Genomic DNA, 22,483 nt, shown 5'->3' with positions numbered 1-22,483 from the left:
AATAATTATATATTAATGAAAAAATTTATAATTTTAATTATTAATATTTGTAAAAATTATCACTGATTTATAATTATTTTTACAAAACACCACTTATTATTTGATATTTTCTAAAAACTACTACAAATATATGTGAGAAAGTATGACCAGAATTAATGTAGAGACATGAAAAGTCAACACAATCAAGCGATCGCAACCGTCCATCACTGAACTATTTGGCCATCAAAAGACTGATGGAAAAAATCAGATGAAAATTCTACAAATCTACGGCTGATACTTGCCATAAGAGAGAGAATGTGGGCCCAAGCACCATTCATGCATGCATGAAAGCAAGCACATACATGGAGCAGATGAGCGCATGAACTAATATAGCCATGGATTTTCCCAATAACTATATAAGGCACCAAATGAAGGACAAGCTATCTTTCCATTTATCAGATCAAATCCATCTCTCTCCCCATTTCCCATTTCCCCTTTTTCTTCTTCATTCTCTCTCTACTTCATATATTTCCATATCTTCAAACAAAAACCGGAAAAAAAATTAAAAAAATTATACATATATATTGGACCATCTATGTTTATTAGATGTTTGGTGTATGTAAATTTATGTATTTTTGTGATTTGAATGTGAAAGAATTGGTAAGAATACAGAAAGAGAAAATTTTTGGGGGTTTGTGTTGAGGATTGTGAGCATGCCCTCAGTTCTTACTGTGCCTCCTCTTAGATCTTAGTGTTTTTGAAGATTTCACATCTGGGTTTTCTTTAATCAGGTGGGTTTTGTGAAAATCTCGATTTGGGTATTGAAATTTTTGATCTTGATAAGGGTTCTGGATTGATATTGTGGGTTGGGTTTTTTCCAGGGGCGTTGAATTCTGTGTGGGTTGATCGTGAAAGGATCTGATGTTTTTGGATTGAATTCGAGGATATCCAAGTTGTGCCTTGCTGGTTTGTGGGTTTTCTGGAATTCTTCGAAGAAAGGTATGGTTGTTGTTGTTTGATTGGTTTTAATCTGCATTTGTAATTGATGAGCTCGGATTGCTGCGATGGATTGGTAAAAGGTTGAATTTTGATGGGTCTTTGTATGTTGTAGATTGAATTAGCAAGAGAATTGGTGTTTGTTTGTAAAGATTTGAGTTTTTCTTTGTTTTTTTGAATTGGATAGTATTGATTTGCACTTGCACAATTTAGAATCGGGTTCAATGAAGTAATTATTCTTTTGTAGGGAAAATGCAATCCGATCTTGGAAAGTTATTTATTGGTGGAATTTCTTGGGACACAAATGAAGATCGTTTGAAGGAGTATTTTAGTGGGTATGGGGAAGTTTTGGAAGCAGTAATTATGAAGGATCGGAGCACAGGGCGCGCCCGTGGTTTTGGTTTTGTTGTCTTTGCCGACCCGGTAGTTGCAGAGAGAGTCATTAAGGAGAAACACAACATTGATGGCAGGATGGTAAGTTGGTTTAGAATTTCTCAATTTATTGTTGATGCTATCTTCATACGAGAGTCCGGATTTGTCTAGTTTGGTTGTTTTTTTAGAATGTAGGCAATTTAAACTAAAATTGCTTATTGTCTTTTTATTCTTGTTTTTGCTGCTCTTCAATGATATTAGATTTTGTTGGCAATGTTTCTGTTTATTATGTTAGATTAAGATCAAATAGTCTTTGAGTTTGATGTGCACCATGGGTTCTCAATCTTCAGGTTGAGGCAAAAAAGGCTGTTCCAAGGGATGACCAAAGCACAATGAGTAGATGCAGCAGTAGTATTCAGGGGTCTCCCGGTCCAGGACGCACGAGGAAGATATTCGTTGGAGGTTTAGCTTCTACAGTCACCGAGAGCGACTTTAGAATGTATTTTGAGCAGTTTGGGACCATCACGGATGTCGTGGTGATGTATGATCACAACACCCAGAGACCAAGAGGCTTTGGATTCATCACCTATGATTCAGAGGATGCGGTGGACAAAGTGTTGCTTAAAACTTTCCATGAACTGAATGGTAAAATGGTTGAGGTCAAGCGTGCAGTCCCCAAAGAGTTGTCGCCAGGTCCTAGCCGAAGCCCACTTGGTGGATATAACTATGGTTTGAGTAGGATCAACAGCTTGCTCAATGGCTACACTCAAGGGTACTCTCCAAATACAGTTGGAGGCTATGGCCTTAGAATGGATGGTAGATTTAATCCGATCACTGGTGGTCGAAGTGGGTATGCTCCATTTGGTTCTGGTTATGGAATGGGTTTGAACTTCGAACCAGGGTTGAATCCAAATTTCGGGGGAAGTGCAAACTTAAATAGTAATCTGACCTATGGACGGGGATTGAACCCTTATTATGTTGGTAATTCAAATAGGTTTGCGAATCCTGTTGGGTATGATGGAGGGAATGGAGGAAACACTTCCTTTTTCAGCTCGGGGAATCGGAATTTGTGGGGGAATGGAGGACTTAATTACGGAACAAGCTCAGCAGGTTCGAGTGCCTTTGTAGGGTCTGGAGGTGGAAGCATTGGAGGCCCCTTTGCCAACAGTGGATTTAATTGGGGTTCTTCTCCAATTTCACCCCAAGGTGAAGCTAATGTTTCTAGCCAAGGTGGAAATCTTGGTTATGGAGGTGGTGATAATAGCTATGGTTTGGGCGGGGGAGTGTATGCAAGAAATGCTGCGACTAGTGCCCCCCCCTCATCATCGTATGCTGCCTCAAATGGTGGTTATGATGGGGCTTTTGCTGATTTTTATGGTGGTAGTTCAGTTTACGGGGACCCTACTTGGCGTTCGACAAACTTTGAGAGAGAGGGATCTGCTTCGTTTGGTTATGGGCTTGGCAACGGAGAGTCCGATATACTGCCTCAAAGTCCTTCTGGTTTTGGCGGTGGTTATAGTATTACTAAGAGACAGACAAATAGAGGTAAGGGCAGCCACTAATAACTACAATATAGTGTCCTCTCATCAATCTTGATCGCATGTTTAGTTTTGTTATGGAGTGCAGACCTTTATTTTACATCACAGTTTCGCAAATTATACATTTTTACACAACATAGATATTTCCAGAACATGATGAAATCATCATTAAAAATATAAAGGAAAAGTTACAAACGCTGACACACCCGTTCTCACATTCGGTAAAAGCATTAGTGAGTGTTAGTAGCATTGTTGGAAGTATAATTGCTAGAGGTTTGTTTAATCTTGTGATATATGATTCAATCTAGAGGCTTTATTTTATTTTATTTTATTTAATTTTTTTTAATCCAAAAATAAAATAAAATCTTGTGATATATGATTTAGAGTCCCTTTTGGTTGTGGTGATGCTTATAAAGAATTTGAAAGAATGGTAAAATTTATGTCATGGACTCAGAGGTGCAAGCATCACTCCCACCCTATAGTTGTAGTCATTTGAAAGACTCAATATCAAATTTGTGGTGAAGTTTTATATCCAAAAGAACAATTATGTTCTAGGATATAGTTTCATTTGGTTGAAATTGTAAGCTAGACCTATGGTTTTGCTGGACATCCTGGACTGATTTATTGTAATGTAATGACGAGAATAAACCAATAGAAACTGTTGTGAACCTCATGGTTGAGGTGCAGAAATTTATCAAAATAGGTGATTGGGAATAATAACACAGTTCTCATAGAGGAAAGTTTGAAACTGCAGCTCTGACCCTTGATGTATTAAGCTTATGATACTTGATGCGTGCTCCTCCTGAAACTTTGATTATGCACTGTAGGAGCTTATTCTTGTCTTAACCTCAACCTTAAGTTGGGAGCCTAGGTTTTGTTTCGATGTCTTTTAATATGTGCAGTATCCCCTTGATAACTGTTAAAATAAATCTTACTAAAAAAAAAAAAAAAGAAAAAAAGAAAAAAACTTCCATACTTTATTTTTTAAATGCTGCAACTGCAGATTCACTTTATGTGTGTGTGTGTGTGCATACTGCTGTATGAATCAGTTCTGATTGAGAGATTGATAAAAAAGTGTTCACTCTCAATAGGGCCATTTGATAGAAATGACTGTGCAAGGAGGGGAAATCATGCTCAAACATTAGCTTTGATGGGATAAAAATAGAGAAAGACTGAAAATTTAGAAAATATTCAAACTCTTTTACATCAGCTTCAACAAGTAATAAAACTGGTAAAATGGCTAAATTCAGAATGGTCTCAATACGAAAGACCTTAGAAATCAGGATAGATGTTTTTTCCTCCCTCTATTTTTCTTATTATTTATTTTGGATACAGTATTACAGCAAGAGCATTAAACATAACTGTTGCTTTTTTCCAAGGAAACAAGTGGTGAGGCTTGAACCCTTAATTGGTGATTATTTAAGAATGTGCCTGGGCTTTGGGGGCTTGTGCTAGTGCGAGTGTGGGTGTGTGTCCAAGCATTAGACTTTCCTAAACCTAAACTTTAGGGTATTGGGATATGTGTATCCAAAAGTAATATTATGAGGACATATTTAGATCACTCCTATAAATTGTATATTTATATAATATTCTTAGATAAGCTGAAGCTTGAAAGTAAATAGTATTTAGGAAAAATATGAAATTTCTATCTCCCATCCATACGAGAGGCAAATATTTATTTACTAGCAAATGTGAACTTCTTCTTCCTTAAATATCATATAAACTAGATGTCCAAGTGTCTAATAAATTTGGTATTGCTATAGGACACATATTTCACACCCTTATCCTTGTCGTATATCCAGTGGACATAGGTACTGTGGGGGGATTAGAAGAGTCCATATAACACTAGTGCTAGGTCAGAGATATTGCATGCGGAGTAATATTAATAACCAAACCAAACTCAGCATTTTGTCTCAATAAAATGGTGTTGGCTACATGAATCATTTTTCATCATTCTGCTTTATCCAGAGTTACATGCTTAGTCAGTTTAGGTCTTCACCTCACTTAGCATTTCTATTTATAGGATCATCTATGTCACATGTACTCTTTAATTTTGTTGAAGTGTCTGTGTCGACATGACACAACACGGGTGCAGGTACAGGATATGGATTGGTCCTTTAGACTTCTTAGTTTTTTTTTTTTTTAGGGAAAAAAAATTGGAGTAAAATCATTGCATTCTATATTTTTATATTGCCAATACATTAAAATCATAGCAAAATCATTATATGTAATATGATATATCATGAATAAATTATACACATATATAATTTATATATTTCCAATTAGACGATGTATCGTCATAACTAATTTTTGGATTCTTTTTTGATGAGTCCATGTATCCTAAAATTTGGAGTTTGATGAGTCTGACCTGTAGACATATACACCCACACTTGTCGCCCACACTTGAACCCATGTAACATAGGTGGTCATATCGCTTTTTTTTTTTTTTTTTTTTTTTTTTTATATATATATTCTTGCATCTATAGGTGTACTCTCTTTTTTGTGAAGGATAAATGCATCTATAGGTGTGCATTGTGCATGACCAAACCATCTTTATTACTTGTCTCTCAACTTATCTTCAGTTGCTACTCCTACTATTTCACAAATATATTTAGTTTTAATTTTATCTTTTCTATTCTTATCACACATTCATCTAAGCATTCTCATCTCAATTGCACTCATTTTATGAATGTGTTGTTTCTTAGTTGCCTGACCTTTTGTCTAGTAAAGCATTGCTAGGCTTATAGCTGTTCTATAAAATTTCTTTTCAATTTTGTTGGTATTTTTTGATCACATAATATGCCAGATGCACTATTCCACATGATCCAGTCTACTTCAATTCTATGGATCATATCATCTCCATGTCACCATCTGTATTAATAATAGAACCTTGGTAACGAAAATGTTCACTATTTCTTATCTCCTGATTTTCAATTCACTTTTTCATTATATCTACTTCTACTTTTACTAAAGTTAAATTCTAGTTTTATTTCTACTAATTTTAAACCCTTTGACTCGAGTGCTTATGTTCAGATTTCTAATTTTGCGTTAATTTCTTCCTTAGTTTCATCCACTAGAACAATATGCAAACTACATACACCATGGGACATTGTCCTAAATGGGTTTAGTTAATTCATACATAACTATGTAGAGTAATATTTTTAATGCAATGATAAAATGAAAATGATCAATGTAGTATGCTTCCACATGTTTTTAAGAAAAGGGTGGTCATATGTAATCATCTATTTGGTCATATTTGACATTCTGCTTTTGAACATCCTCATATCATTGCTAGGTGGGTGATTGCATGTCTCCTATTTTTTGTGCGAGCTAGTGGGACGTACCTCTCCACCAAGCTTGTTATCCACTTATCTATAAGGTAAAGGCTCAAGGCTTAGTTTTGCTTCCCTCTTTATGCGCACGTGTATGTTGCTCTTAAATATCAGAAGTCTGCCCTTCATTTCCATAGACACCCTCTGCCACAAACCTGATGAAGGCAAGCTCAATCCATGTCCCTGGTAAAACCACCTAGAGACTTTGATGGCAGGTTACTTGATTGCTTCATTGTCTATTATTTCAAACTACAAATTTTCTTTCTAGATTTAGTGTTTTTGTCAGCTGGATGTGACATGTTGAGTTGCCAACTCTGGTGGGGGTTAGAATAGGAAACATAAATAAGGATGGTGAACCTTGAAGTGATTGTCACAAGGAAAATTCTGAACATAGAGAATATTTTAGACATGACTAGCATATTGTAACGAATAGAGACACTGTAGAATATTTTAGATCGTTTAAGGTTGACTCAAGTCGGAATCTTTTCAACAAGTGGTCTAATAGCTTTCCATTATACATAATTGCAAAGGTCCTTTACTACAGAGAGAGAAGGTTTTACTTCTTGTCTTAAGTTAAGTTCCTAGTTGTCATTATATTAGGTAGCTATTATCAATATCAAATAAGAAATTTGTATGTTTGCCTCACATTGACTATAGACTTAATTACAATAGAAAATGCATTATAAAGTTCTTTCATACCTATCTCTCAAACTTTCAAATGATATTTAGTGGTGTAAGTTGAGTACATGTGCTTAGACTTTAAAGGGACTTCCCAACAACATATGCTGCTCAAAGTGTTTGTAATACCCTTTAGGGACGCAGGGAAGCATGAAGCGTACAAAGTTGGAACAATGATTTTGGGTCCATTGACGAATGCTAGTAACAAAACTTTCTTTGAACCTGTTGATTCACTATGAGTACTAGTAATAAAGGATCAAAATCTACATTGATTTCGCAAAATACTAAAGATTGGAAAGTGGAGAGAAATGTCTATAATTTTATTAATAATCCGAAGCACACTCTAAATATCCATGAGTACAAGAAAGCAATAAAATAGGAAAACTAAATCAACACGAATCAAGAAAAATTCTATACTAAACCAAAACATTCCTAATCAACTATTAGTTCCAAAATAAATAAAATAAAATTTATAAATCCTAAAATCACTTATGCATCATCCTTCCCAACTTGAGAAAACCCGTATTCCAGTTTACATTGCTTGAAATAATTTGACAGGCTTGCACTTGTCTGCATTTATTTAAGATTAATTTTTCACATTAGAATTTTAAGGAAGAGCCTTCCAAAAGTAAAGGAAAATTTTTCCTTAACAAATTTGACATATCTTCATCTAGGCACAAAGCCCAAGGAGGTGAAGCTGGATATGTAAATCCTCCAAAGAATTTCACTTTTAAGAAATTTCTCTTCTTAAAGTTCGTCTTGTTCCCATTACTTTGTAGGCTCATGAAGCTGATGGTCACAGCCAATACCCCAATAAACCAAATTCACTTGATTCATAAAGTTTTTAAGGCCAACAACAACGAACATACCATCTCCATTTATAATTTTTGTCAAATTGGCAAGATTGTAACATTCATATTAATGACTCTGCCAACGGACTGGGGGCCTTTGCACAAATTCTAAATGCCACACAAGCATCTCACTATTTTTAATTTATTTTTAATTTTGGATAAATTACAAATATACCCTTGAAGTTTGCTTAAAATACGAATTGTCCCCTGTGATTTGGAAAATTACAAATACTTCCCTGTCAGAATTTTTTATTTAACAGAATTAATTGAAAAAGTGAAATTTCTAATTGTTTACTTATACAATAATACAATAATAAAATTATTTGAATTATTAATTGAAATAAAATTTTAACATTATTAAAAACTGTTAATTAACTTGATAATTTATTAATAAAATGACCTATTTGTTATGAAATTAGAAACCTTAAGGGTCATAATCCACAGGAGATAATTTGTAATTTAAGTAAACCTCAGGGGGTGTGTTTGTAATTTACCCTTCAATTTTTTTTGCAATATTTTTCAAAAATTTTGTTTGGTGGCTTACTCCAATTCTTAATTGAATTTGGAATATAGTTGATTTAAGGCAAATCAACTATATCCTCTTCCATTTGAGGGTGTGGTTTAGTGATTCATTGTGAGGTTGATTTACAATGGTTAAGGCGATGATTTGCTATACTAGTGGGTCAATCACATCCTCTAACCATTGCATTGTTTTCTCCCAATTACATGGTGCTCCTCTTGGCACTGTGATAAGGACTTGAGTGCCAAATCTGATACCAACTGATGCAGAGAAGCTTGAAGCGAACATAAGTTGGAACAACGATTTTGAGTCCGTTGATTTGTGCACGAGTGTTGACAACAGTCACTGTGAATACGGAAAAATTACATCAAAATCTTTTGTTGATTTTGTAGAACACCAAAGAAATTGGAATATGAAGAGAAACGTCTTTTATTAATAATCCAAAACACACCTTGAATAGCCATAAGGCCTACAACTCTATTTTTAATAAACTAAAGTAAAACAAGAAACTAGTAAAATAGGAAAACTAAATCAACACGAGAGAAACCTGATAATTCTAGGCTATTCTATACTAAAACTAAATTACTTGTTTGCATTCATCTTTTTGTGATTCAAACTTTATTGGCAATTTTTGTAAAGTAGCATGTATAGGAAGCTGACATTCATCATTCAGCATTCCTTATGAGTTGTGCTCTGGATACTACTATATGACTCTAATTAATGTAGTTATATATTAATATGTGTTATTTTGAAATGTGTAGATGTATATATATTTTCAAAGGCATTATTTTCATTATGAAGTTATTTTCCTGCAGAAGAGTTGTAGTTGACTACTGTAGGTATCTAGATTGCCCTTGCTACATGGCAAGTCCCATGGTCACCATATCACCGCCATCTCAAGATCATCACCTTTATTTGGCAGTCCCTTCAAGGCACCATTGTGTCCTCAAATAGACTAGTTGGGGTTATATGTCTGGTTGAAGTGAGAGTAAATAGACTACCAAGTATGGTTGCTTGGCTCACTAGCGCACTTGGTGCCCTAAACGTGAGTTGGAGCACCAAGAGATTGAATCAAAGTATGAAGAGCCTCAAGGGATGGTCCACAACACTACTCAGCTGAGCCAAGCTCGCCCTCTCAATCATAATCCACTAGACAATGTCGTGGCTTAGCACCCCATGGGTCACCTAGACGAGCCCTTGCTTGACCATGGCCCTCCATACCTCATTCCCATAGGGTATGTTGAGGAGCAACCCAAGGCATTGCTCGGCCAGTGTGCCTTTGCTTGGTCGCTCACACTCGACAGCATAGCTTGACCCTATGGCTTGGCTATGTCTTCCCTATGTACTCACCCCTTGAGCTAGGACACTACTATAATTGCTACCGTAGCAATCACTTGGCATCCTAGGCTGGGAGTAGGGCTTAGTGTCACGGACTGAGAAATCCTGATGCTACCCTCACTAAAAAACATTGGAAGCCTAAGGAGATTGCTAGAACTCTCTAGAGAGGGCTAGAAGATGGGAGGCTAATAGAAGAACCTAGAACTCTCTAGAGCAGTCAAGAGGATAGTGGAACAAGAAAGCTCAGGGAGATTGTAGAACATGCTGGAAGCTTCTAGAACTCCCTGGAGCATTGTAGAAACTTGTACATAGTTAGAGGCACTTGTAGAATCTTCTAGACATGTACATACTAGAATAGTCCTAGAATACTCTAGCTAGGGGGAAGTGTCTAGAACACTCTCCATTAGTATAGTTCTAGAATATTCTTTGTAAGGCTATATAAAGGGGAGGGCTTCATTTGCCCAAACCACCCAAGTAGACCCAAGTACCCAAGCATTGTAAAGCATTCAAGCAATACAACATAAGCATTCCCCAAGAGCTCTCTAAGTTTCTCTAAAACTCTCGTGTGCAAACTTCTCTTAGTTCCCTTCCACAAACGGCTTACTTAGGTGCAAGCAAGGCGTGCTACAAGCATCTAAGGCCGCACGGTTGGCTTGGAAAGACTGAGGGTTGGTTCAGAAAATCCAAGGCCGTGACATTAGGCATTTACTGCTCAGGGTTGTTGGATGATTGTGACTTGGAAGCTAGGATCAAGAGCTCATCAAGGTTGCCTGACAGACTTTTTTAAGGAGCAACTCCTCCTTGATTGGTCTTAGAAAGAGGAGTGTTGACCTAACACTTGATACCTAGTAGAGAAGTTTTATACCTACCACCTACGTCATGCAATGTTACACTCTTTGAGGTATCATAGCTAACTTTGCGGCTCCCATGATACTACCTCCGAGGTTTGAATCATGGGATGCATAGGTATAGCTGCTACTTTGTCAGGCAAAGGAGAGTTGGCAACCTGTCCATATGTGAGCTGGTCTCCAACAGTCCTGGAGCCCATATAAGAAGCATCCATGCGTGTAAACAACCCACAACATCCGTTATATTCTTCCTCTACCAACAAAAGGTCTTCATCATCTTCACCCTTTGGCACTCTTAGATGTTGTGGTTCTCTCCTCTGCGTCCGGCGATTCCTGCCCATTGAACTGCCCACCATATTTTCAGAGGTTCACAACTGATCACCTCACTACCAAATAACTACTACTACCTCATTAAGCTCATTGGCCTTGAGTTCATGTTAGAGGCAACCTAGACTGCAATGCCATGTTCTTCATAGCACTCTCTCTCTCTCTCTCTCCCTCTCTCCCCCTAATAGGATTTGGATGAAGTTATACTATTTGTAGCCACTTAAAAGCTGTTTGTTTATTGACAGAAAATGTTGTAATGCCATGCTATGCCATTTTTGTTTGAAACATAATAGCTAGCTCTTATGAATATAGCTCATGACAATATTTCTTTGTTTTCATTTGTTGCAGGAATTGCTGGTTAGGTGGATATATCAGATATCAGTATGTTTTAGTAGGTGAAGAAATTTGGTGTAGCTGTTGAATTGTGAATTTTGCACACTCCCTCGTGAATATATCCTGGTTAAAAAAAAGTTGAAAGGAAATTCGTTATCTTATCTAGAGCTAACTGGAGTGTCTGTTTTGAAGAATTAAGTTTTAGAGATAGAAATTACATGAGATTTTGTGTTAAAAGGATTGAGTTTTGAGTTACCATCTTAGGGTTTATTTTTTTGGAATTTGAGTGAGATGTAAAATCAGCTAGCGGAATATATAGTCAGAAGAAATGTATCATGCATCTCTGGTGAGGCGGCGATACATACATGAAGGACAGACTACGATTTTGGAATTTTAATTTCTAGAATTCTATTTCCTGCTGTAATGTTCTCTGCAAAGTTGCGAGTTCTTATCAGCTAATCCTTGTTTTGTTTTTCTTGTTCCCTTCATTGGATTTTGTTCTTCCTCAGATTGTACTTCCAGAGGTTGTTGTGATTTAGTAGTGTGAATCATTTTGAGGGATACCCATCTAGGGTTCCCGTGAATAAGTTGCCACATTCTGATTCTTTTTCCATTGAACTTTCTTTCTTTACTACAAGTTTGACATGCGTGAAACGAACTGTGTAACGAATATTTGACATTATGATTTGTTTGGGAAATACAAACTCACCTAAACATTATATGTGACCGGTGTTTCCTAGTCTGATTTTCTTACTGGTTCATTAGCTGCTTTTGACTGTCACTGGTTGTTTGGTAGACTGACCAACAAATCCGAGAGCACTTTGCAAATTTAATGGATGGCAAGAGTTTTACCTTGGTTGTTTCATTTTATACAGCTTAAAGCTCAAGTATAGGGGTGGCATTGACATTATTCTCGATCACCATTATAAACTGCATCTATTAGGGTAAGTTGTGTTGTCATGAAATCAATTTTATGGTTTGTTTGGTGCAACTTATTTGAGGCTGCTTGTGCTTTTTTCTCTTCAAAATCTGTCGATATTTGTTGCAACTTATGCATACTGTAATTAGATAAAAATAGCTGAAAAAGTTTATTATGGGGAAATTGGTTTTGATTATCAACTTTTGGATTATAAAAAGTTACACCAAATGAGGCCATCATTATTGTTATCATCGTCTTTATCATCTAAATGTCGAATTTGTTATTGTCCTATTTTTTTCATACACAAGCCCTGTTCTAGAAAGAATCATGTGCACTAGGTCGTCTATTTGTTTTTTATTTTTATTTTATTTTTTTAATTTTTATGATTGATGTTTTACTTTCTATAGGAAAATACTCGTCAGCCTTCTATGTTGTAAAACTTTTCAAAGAAAATGACCAGTGTTTGAATCCTAATGGGGTTAGTTGAGTGACAAATTGAATTTGTGATGAGCGTTTTAGAAACGGTAGGTCATGAGTTCAAATTTGGAGTTGTAAAACATGGGATTGCTAATAATAAACTCTAGTATAACCTTTCACAATGAATGAAATGATATTTTCCAAATCTTTCCTTTTTCATGTTCAAAACTCCGGTTTTTATTTATTTATTTTTATTGAGTTGGAAATGAAGAACAGATTTGACCTTATTGATCTCAATCTTTCATTGGGCAGATACTGATATTATTGCAGCAGTGTATCTCAGTTCTAAAAAATAACACATTTTTAAGATTTCAAAATTTTCTTTGACCAACATCATTTTCTACAGCCTGTCCCTCATGACCATTTCTAGGGTGATCCCAATGATCGTAATGATCGAAAGAAAACTTCTGTATCTAAAAAAAGTTACATGCATCAGATTTATTATTCATTTTTGGATACTTTTGTGATAAATATATTTAACTTTTCCATATAATGATTCCAGCATTCCTTTGTCCCAAAGAGGTGCCACAATAATCAACTAGTCTGGGCTGGGCCCTTGAGTTGAAGGGCCATCTGCTCTCTCTCTCTCTCTCACACACACACACACTAGGCATGCTTAATTTACGCCTCAACAGGTCATTTTAGTAATTTTTTAATTTTTTGGCTAAAATATGAGGTAAAAAAAAATTAATATGTTTGATATGACTTTTTGATTTTTTATAAAAAAATGTGTAAAAAATAAAGAAAAAATGAAATTTTTGACTTTTTAGTATAAATTATATTTTTTTTTGATTTTTTTAATAATTTTTTTGACTTTTAGACCAAAATGAACACTAGTCAAACGAGGCCTTAATCAAGCATAAGACACCAAAGTGCCACGATATCTTAACAGAGGGATTATTTTATGATCACATAAGACTTTCACAAAATGGGACATAGAATCTCATATTGTGTCCCATTATGTGAAAATCATCTGTGCACTTATTCATTATTTACTTGCTACACCCATTTTCCCTTTTCTACTTTATTTGATTCTTTTAATATGAAATGTAGTTGAAAAGCGAAAACAGGATTGAACATTGCCTTTCAAACCTTTCGGTTCCTCAGTAAGTTGGCTCGTGATCAATTCATCTCAGTTGTTTACAGGCTGTAAATCTTTCAGGCTTTCAGTTTATGTAACACATAATTCAAGGGAAAACTAATGGGGTGAGCAATAAGCCGACAAACTGAGCGTCTTGATATCCTGCTTCTGTAAGTGTCCCTGGATGGCACCAGAAAATTTTTCCTTTGCTAGAAAATCCTGATGAGTTCTATAGCGCTGAATATCTTACTCTGCGTTGGAGAAGATGATTGTGCATGCACACACAGTTAGTGAGAAAAGAATCTATGTACTAACATGTTTGGAAGGATAGAAAATGGAGAGACAGATTGGAAGTGTTACTTAGAACCAAAAAGAAAGTATAGACCCATTTATCTCGGGTTCTTTCTGTGGTTACTTCCGCAGCGAAGTGAAAGTAACTTACGAGAAAGGTTGCTTGGTTGGCGGATTGAGTTCAAATGATGAATGCCAATTCATTTCTTGTACAAGAATCTGAGGCAATTACATGTATAAACTTTGCACTGGTCAATTTTTTTAGCAAACTGGAGAAGATGATTTAGCATTCTTTGATTCAAGCGCTAATATACGAGAATGCTAATTCAGAATTCTTAACACATGAGGGCATCGCTGAATGGTGGTTTGGGCAAGAGCACACATAGCTTGTTTGTGCTCTCCTATAGGCGGATACAAAAGCTTAATTGTGCTCTCTTATTGGAAAATACATGAAGGTAAGAAATCTTCGATACTTTTCTGATTTTATGAAGTTGTAAATTAAGAATATCAACATTGATACTAGTTTGCAGGCAAAGCACAGTTTACAAACCCATAGGAATTATTAAACAACCTGTACATTTACTTGAACATATATCTAGATACAAATCTATATATTATATATGTATATGTTTCTTTGGTATTTTTGTGTTATGAAAAACTACTCCTGAAGTAGTGCTTCTCAAATTGGACACATCTTGATTATCTGATGGTGATGTTAGGAAGAATGGAATAAGAATATAAGTACATTCCTATTAGTTTCATGTTCAATAAGCTTATGTAAAAATGGTGAGATATAACTATTAGGTGTTGGATTGGCCTGAATTTTCTTTTCGAATTTTAGTTTTTCCCTGTGAATGTATGAAATAATTCCATCTAGGTATAATGCAAAATGAACTTCAACTATAGACAGTTAAATTATAAAAATACAAAAAAATAAAAAAAAACAAAAAAAAAATAGAAGAAGAAGATGTAAATCAATGGCGACTTCTGCAAGTTTATTCATTGCAAGGAAAAGAGGAAATAAACAATCTGGAAACCAAAGAAAATGATAAAGTACTTACTTAAAAAAACTAAAATCAATAGCAATAAAGTTTGAAACACAAACAAAACATGCTTACACATTCAGAGTCAAGACACCTCACACTACTCACTCGACTCACTCACTACAATGCAAGTCACCTCTGGCTTTTGAATCAATAAAACAGATCAGAAGAAAGCTCTACTCCCATAAAACACTCTTGGGTTTCCTTGTCCATTGCTCCTTGTTATTACCGGTACTTTCTCATCCGAGCCTGTATCTCCCAAATCATCAGCACGTCTGTTGCCAATTTCCAAAGGAAGCTTCATCTTTGCCAATGACTCAGTGAATTGATGGATACTTTTCATGTACATATCGACAATCTCTTGCTGCACCATCTTTTTTTCAGGCTCAATGTTTGGCAGTGCAACTGAGACACAACTTGGTGGTGTTTCAAGCTTTGAAACTTCACCACTGCCAAGACCACCCACTGAAGTACCATCAGCTATTTGATTACTTGTATCTTCTGAGCTAAGGTGCTTATCATCATCGATTTTGCCCAAGCACTCTATGCTTTTGGAGTCAAAATTGTCACATGTGACTTGAAAATACTCCGAAACCATCCTCTCATTTTCAATCACAATATTTGGATCTGGGAATTCAATCTTATCAAGTTCACATGGGACTGAAACGGGTACCTCTGAATCTAACCTAGCCAGTGAACTAGGGATTTCCAAGACCCCCGGAGAAGATCCATTGTATGTGACACTCAATTGGACAAAACCGGCTTGAGAATGGAATAGATCAGTAGTAGAGAGTGAAAATTCTTGATCTAACTTTCCATTCCCAATGACATCACAAAGAGGAACCAATGCAAAACCCAACAACTGATCCTCAAGATAATTCCTAATCCTACTTAGCATCCATATTTCACATTTCAGTGACGAGTCAATCGTCTTGACATCGAGCCGGAGGCTCTCATTGAAGACTGGATTCTGACCCCCACCATTAATGATCTGGGTTGAAACAGTTTTTTCAGGGTCACTAGTCAAGAAAATCTTGGCATAGACATCTTGATTGTGGTATATACATATGTTTTTGATGTCTCTTGCTTGGTGTATGTAAACCTCAAGAACCCCAATAGACCTATCTTGCTTTCCCACCATAGTTTCCTTCCCACTGACCCTAGATTCCCTTGATAGATCAGCAGAGTTGTGAAAGATGGAATTGGGTTTTTGGTTATGAGATTCAGAGTCAACAAAGGAGTTTGGCAGCATTTCTAGTTGATGAGATTTCATTATCATAAACGGTACAATGTTGGGTTCACAAAGAAAAGGGGGCAAAATGGGATTTGAACAAAGCAACCAAAACCCTAGGAAACACTCCGCATTTACAGACTAGTATACTTGATTTGTATCTTGAACATCAAAATTCAAACCAACATGTCCCCAAATCTAGACTGTTATAGAATCCGGATCCTCCGTCGCCTTTTCCTGTCGCCCTCCAAAACGACGTCGTTTTGGAGGGTTTTTTTTTTTTTTTCTTTTCTTCTTCTTCTTTCTCTCTCACTGATAACTCTCTCTCTCTCCTCATTTCAGATTGCAAATTGAATCGGAGATAGGAGCAACAATCTTCTTTCCATTAATACCATTTTTGTATATATTCTTTAAATTTTTATTTCAAAAAGCAATTAATAAACATCAGATTTGGGTTGTCATCTTCAAAGGAGATTAAATTTCTTAGGAAGAGGACCACAACCTACTGTGAATGGCAGCTCCAGTGTGTTTTTTTAAAAACATTTTACTAATTTTTTTTTGTTTCAATGGCAGACCCTCCAGAAAGCAACCCTCCTCAAAGCCTTAAATATGAAAAACAATAAAAAACAAAAACAAGAGAGAGGCACAGAAGAAGGAATCTGGATCCTCCTTTCCTACCAGACCCACCACCTCTTATAATAATATTGAACCAAAATTTAAAAATGCAAAATCGTTCCACAGAAAACAAATTTTCTGGGCATTTTCTTTCCAGACTGGAGAACCCCAGAAAATTTTGCATTTTTTTTAATGTCAAGAACGAAATTTGTTTTGTAGATTAGTTTAGATTAGATTAGATTTTGCATTTTTAATTTTCTGGGCATTTTCTTTCCAGATTAGATTAGATTTTGTCAAGAACGAAATCTGTGGAACCAAGCCCTTTGTGTTTCGTTTTGCTGTGCTCTGTTCTAAGAGCATGAAAAATTTGATTTTGGGTTTGATGATGATGATGATGAAATTTGATTTTATTCTGGGTTTGATGATGATGATGAAATTTGATTTTAGTTCTTGGGTTTGTGAGTAAAAAAAAGATGAAGCAAAGAGGCAGGTCTGGAGACCCAGAAACCAGAGGGGAAAATCGAAATAAGAAAGAAGAAGAAGAAGAGGGGTGGCATGGGTTTTCTCAACTTTTCTCTCTCTACTCTCGTATATAAACTTGTGTTTCCCGGCGAATTCACAACAACAGATAACGGAGAAACCCTCTCGACCTTCTCCCTCGAAAATTTTCCCGAGAAACTCTCCGAGAAAGTTCGTATGATCAGTTGGAGCGGAGACAAGAGAGAGCTTCATTCCAAGGAATGGTTGCTTGATCAATGGTGATTTTGGGTAAAAGCGGAGAGAGAGAAGCAGATAAGTTAATGGCGATGAGATCGGAGAGATCGAAGCCTCTGCACAATTTCACGATGCCGTGTTTGAAGTGGGGGAGTTAGAGGTATCTCAGGTGCATGAAGATGAATCCAAATGGCGAAGTTTGTTTTGCCAATCGGAGGTCTTCAGCTTCCGAAGTAGACAAGCGTTGTCGTTTTGGAGGGCGACAGGAAACAGCCACAGGGGAGTGCGACAGAGAAAGGCTTCAAACCCACAGAAGCCAAAGCTCTAAATATAGACCTTTCAGCTTCAGGGAGATTTTAGCCCAAAACCCTGATACCAAAAAAAAAAAAAAAAAAAATAGAAAAAAAGAAAAGTAAAGTAAATTACACTTTACTCCATTAAGTTTTAATATTTTTCACTTTGGTCCATAATGTTTTTAAAAATTTAATTTTATTCTCACAACTAACTTTAGCAGTCACGTACGTATTATCACATTATTATATAAATTTAGATAAATTACACTTTTCTTAAGTTTCAATATTCTCACACTTTAACCTTTAAAGTTTTCTCCAACTTTAGCCTTTAATATTTGTAAATTTTCTCAATTTTCTCTAACAGTCAATGTCTGTCCAAAATTGAATGAATGACAACTAAATTGCTCCTATTCACACTCTACTCCACTTCATTGTCTCTTTCCCTTCCCAAATCTACTAAAATGGCAATCATATTTGATAAAGAGATGTTTGATGAAGTATTCAATGATATGTATTTGAAAGGCCTATAATGTTGGAAATTTGATGGTGGTTTTAAGATATTGTCAGTGACACTGAGGAGTTGATGTAAAACGGTGAATGGTCCTATATTATTCAGTTGTTGGTAATGACAGATTGACAGTGATAAGAGCGACTATAGTTAGATACAAGGTTTGAACGTATAGAGCAAGGTAAAGAAATGAGGATGTGCAGGTTTTAGTATTGGTATTGTGTCGGTGAAGGAATCCGATGGAGAGATAGTAGAGAGTGTAGTGAATAAGTGGTGAAAGAGGCGGTTGGTCATGAAGGCAAAATGTAATTTGTTCAAAATTTTAATTTTTTATTATGCTACATGGTTGTTGACTTGGTATTTCTTGTTCAAAATTAGACTAATATAGGTTGTTGGAGTAAATTCGAGAAAATAGAGACCAAAATGAAAAAATTAAAAATAAATGAAGACACTAAATGGAAAAATATTAAAACTTATGGGGCCATAATGTTATTTATCCTAAAAAGGACAACCAACGCCTACCAAGAGTTAAACAAAGACACGGCGAGTCCAATAAAGCATCCACGGGCGGCGCCACCTTAATTAGGTGAAGTGACTTAAATTGATCATATTGAATTTCGTGAAATATATATATAAATTGACCCCACTAATTCATAATTATTGAAGAAACATTTATTCACAAATTTATTTTCACCTGTTTTACTTAATTCAATTTATTTTATTTTACTTCAATAAATTTTATAAGTGATATAATTATCAAATTATCCTCTGATAATAATTGGGTGAAACGTACATTATTGTCCACATTGACAGTATTAATATTCCATGGTGCTAACATTCATTGTTAATGTGTACATCACACTATCAAATTTATTTAATACAAATATTCACATAATTAAGTTGTTAAGAGTTCAAAAAATATTTATAAGGCTAAAATTATTCACAAAAGATTTTAAATATGAGAATTAGGATTTAGTGAATTAAATGTCTAAAATAATAAGATGTATATAAGAATATTTCATGGATTAATTGAGATACAAATATTTGAAAGAGAATTTTTTTTAATAAGTTTCCCATTATTTGAACCCATTGCATTTAGGAATTAACTTAGAGTCAAAATAAAATTTTAAAATTTGAATAGAGAATTTCTAAAATACATGAACTCTACGACACTCGTTAAATACTTTTTGATACATAATTATTAGGGCAAATATCTTGGTTGATTCAAATATGCTCTAAATACTTAGATAGTTAAAGATATGCTTATTTTTGTATACCGCGTACAATAAATACATAAAATAATATATTTTATATATGTCTCCCATATATCGTGTCTTGTATATTTTGATTTTTTTTTTTATTTTTGGCCAACGTATTCATATTGTGTCTAGTGTTTATTTTCATACTTAGTAATTTTTTAACTTTTTACGAAAAAATGTGTAAAAAAATAGAGAGAATGATGTGATAATTTATAATGACTTTTTAATTTTTGACTAAAATGTATAGTTGACAAACGAAATTTGAGTAAAATTTTGGGTTTGGCTTTGGTCCAGTCCACCATCGGACTGGACAGTGCTGTTGGGCCCGTGGGGCCCACCACGGGTCCTGTTTTGAAAATCTGAACCGCTGAATATGTAGAACTCGTCGAGTACTATATGCTTGTGAAAAATCACGTTGATCGGATATTGATAGCTATGTGATCAAATCAGTTTTGTATAAAAAAAATGGACGGTGAATAAATTAATAGTTGATAAAAAACTGTTTTGATCACATAGCTATCGATATCCAATCAACGTGATTTTTCACAAGTATATAATATTCGACGAGTTCTACACATTGAACGGTTCAAATTTTCAAAACAAGACCCGTGGTGAGCCCTCACGGGTCCAACAGCACGGTCCAGTCCGATGGTGGACTGGACCAAAGCCAGGCCCTAAAATTTTTAGATAAACTAAATCATTGAATAACACTGACACGTGAATTTTATTTTGAATAATGAAATTTTTGGTATTAATTTTCTTTGATTCTTGATATCTAAATATACCTAAGAGTGAAAATTGGAGTATATTTATTTTTTTTAAAGATTTGTAGTAATTTCATTTTTTATTCACCCCACCGAGAAAAATATGTCTAGAGAAAGAAGCCTACTGAAAGCAACAACTTTTTCTTCAAATCATAGAACACTTGTCAGAATCCAATGCAATCACAAGGAATGAGAATATGTACAAAGAACTATACACATATTTTTGAAGGAGAGATGACTAGAGATCTAATTAGAGAGCGATTGTTAGGTTTAGTGGATCCATTTAGAAACTCATCTCGTTGATTTGAATAATTCATTTTATAAGATTTATCAAGATAATTCATGTAAAAAATTAAATTGATCAAATATTGATAGTTACATATTCAGATTATACATATTACAAAATTGAACAGAAAATATGATTTAAAGGATAGACTATCTATTTTATTATTATTATTTTTTTACAAAAAATGTAATTCAATTATTTGGTTATCAATGTCAGATCAATTTATTTTTTGTGTAGATACTCTTTTCGATGGATCTTAAAAAATGAATGATTAAATGGATCTAAAAAACTACTAAGTTTAACAACACCTCTCCATCAACTTGAAAGGAGCTGAACCCTTTTCAAAGGAGTGAGAGCTGACGGGAAAAATTGGGAAAAATCTTATCATTGATTTTGTTTGTTTGTTTTCTTTTGTTTTGTTTTTGACAAAGAAGTCAATCCAGCTAGTTTGAACGCTTTAAGAGTAGTTTCAACGTGTTATTTAAATTGGCATAATTATATTATTACCGTTGTTATTCTTAGTGTTGAATTTGACATAAACTTTGTCAAATTATTAAATTTTAGTATTTTTATTAACGACTAGATGTATTTTGTAGTGATTTAATGATAGTTGGAAAAATAAGATGATAGTCATGCCAAAAAATGACACAAATATTAGAAATAAGGTTGCCAAATTTTAACATTTTTGTATGCTAACATACCCAAAATTTTACAATGAATCTATCCCCTTCTATATACTTTTTTCTGTCCCCTTCAACCTGATACGTTTTTAATATCATATTTGTTGATATGTACAACTCCATAAACCAATAAAATGTAAAGGGACAAACAAGGGAGCATAGAATGGAATAGGAGATTCCTTGTTTGGTTTGTATTTGAAAAATATATTTTGAGATAAAAAGTACAGAAATTTGTTTGGTTTGGTTTTTTTTAAAAAGATGTTTTGAAAAATTATTTTGAGAGAGAGTTTGGGAAAAAGTAATTGATTTGATGTGTATGAGAGAGAGATTTGTTTGAAAAATTTGTAAACCAAACAAGTTTTAGAAAAAAAATTTTGAAAAAATTTGTTTGGTTTGATTACTTTTGAAAACTTATTTGTAGAGAATTTTTCTCAAATTTTTTTGAGAAACACAAACCAAACAAGGCCAATTCGGTGTTCTTAAGACTGTGTTTGGTTGAGGAGTTTGGAAAGATAATTGGAAAGAGAAAGGAAAAAAATGTGTGAAATTAGATGAAATGTAGGTATAATTTATTCACATTTTACTTACTTTCCCCCCTCTCTTTTTTAAATCCTTTCGCAAATTCTCTAATCAAATAAAGCTTAAACACCCAAATTGACATTAAAACAGAGTGACACACTGTCTAACAAATTCATACTATTAACAAAAATGCATGTTGCTTTGAATATGACACTTGAAAAGGATTGAGGGAAATAATGTGATGGACCTTATCTAAAATAAAAGATTTTATCATTTAAACTATTGAAGAGAAGTATTTTAACTAATTGAATTCGGGATTAGCGTTGATTAAACCACAACTTGAATAATTCAATTGATTAGGACAGTAAATTATGAGTTTAAAATTTTAAAAATAAATCAACGGTTAAAAATTTCATTTCTTATTCTTCCAGATAAAAAAAGAAAAAAAATAAAATTCATTTCTTATTTTACTACGAAGTCACCCAATGCATATGTCCAATAATCATTCAGTAATAGTTGAAAGTACTAGGAATTTGTTGGAACTACGGCCGGGACACCTTTGTGAAAAGAAAAAAAAATTGTTAAATAGATTATTTTGGAGAAATATTGATGACCCTCTAAGTGGTAATCATTACTTTTCCTTTTAAGTGTGAATAAATATATACAAATACAAGTAAAAAGGGATGGATGC

At 34.5% G+C, this 22,483-nt stretch overlaps 2 protein-coding genes across 3 annotated transcripts; one reads left to right on the top strand and one right to left on the bottom strand.

Annotated features, from left to right (window-relative positions):
- Positions 1-368: 368 nt before the first annotated feature.
- Positions 369-11,831, top strand: LOC114289551 (RNA-binding (RRM/RBD/RNP motifs) family protein). Of its 2 annotated transcripts, XR_014336151.1 has the most exons (6): positions 369-770; positions 861-978; positions 1,223-1,449; positions 1,698-2,892; positions 6,181-6,264; positions 11,128-11,831. XR_014336151.1 is itself a non-coding variant. In XM_082879504.1 (5 exons), exons 3-5 carry the CDS (start codon positions 1,228-1,230, stop codon positions 11,139-11,141), a joined length of 1,431 nt encoding a protein of 476 aa, XP_082735630.1. In that variant the 5' UTR covers positions 369-770; positions 861-978; positions 1,223-1,227; the 3' UTR covers positions 11,142-11,831. The 2 variants fall into 2 exon arrangements, 1 of the variants encoding a protein (XP_082735630.1); XM_082879504.1 differs by lacking the exon at positions 6,181-6,264.
- Positions 11,832-14,850: 3,019 nt separating this feature from the next.
- Positions 14,851-17,873, bottom strand: LOC114273591 (uncharacterized). The gene has a single exon (XM_028215401.2). It carries the CDS (start codon positions 16,200-16,202, stop codon positions 15,087-15,089), a length of 1,116 nt encoding a protein of 371 aa, XP_028071202.2. The 5' UTR covers positions 16,203-17,873; the 3' UTR covers positions 14,851-15,086.
- Positions 17,874-22,483: the final 4,610 nt, after the last annotated feature.

Source organism: Camellia sinensis, chromosome 7, assembly GCF_055761805.1.
Source record: "Camellia sinensis isolate YWXY chromosome 7, ASM5576180v1, whole genome shotgun sequence".
NCBI lineage: Eukaryota > Viridiplantae > Streptophyta > Magnoliopsida > Ericales > Theaceae > Camellia > Camellia sinensis.
This window is presented reverse-complemented; position numbering and strand designations above follow the sequence as displayed.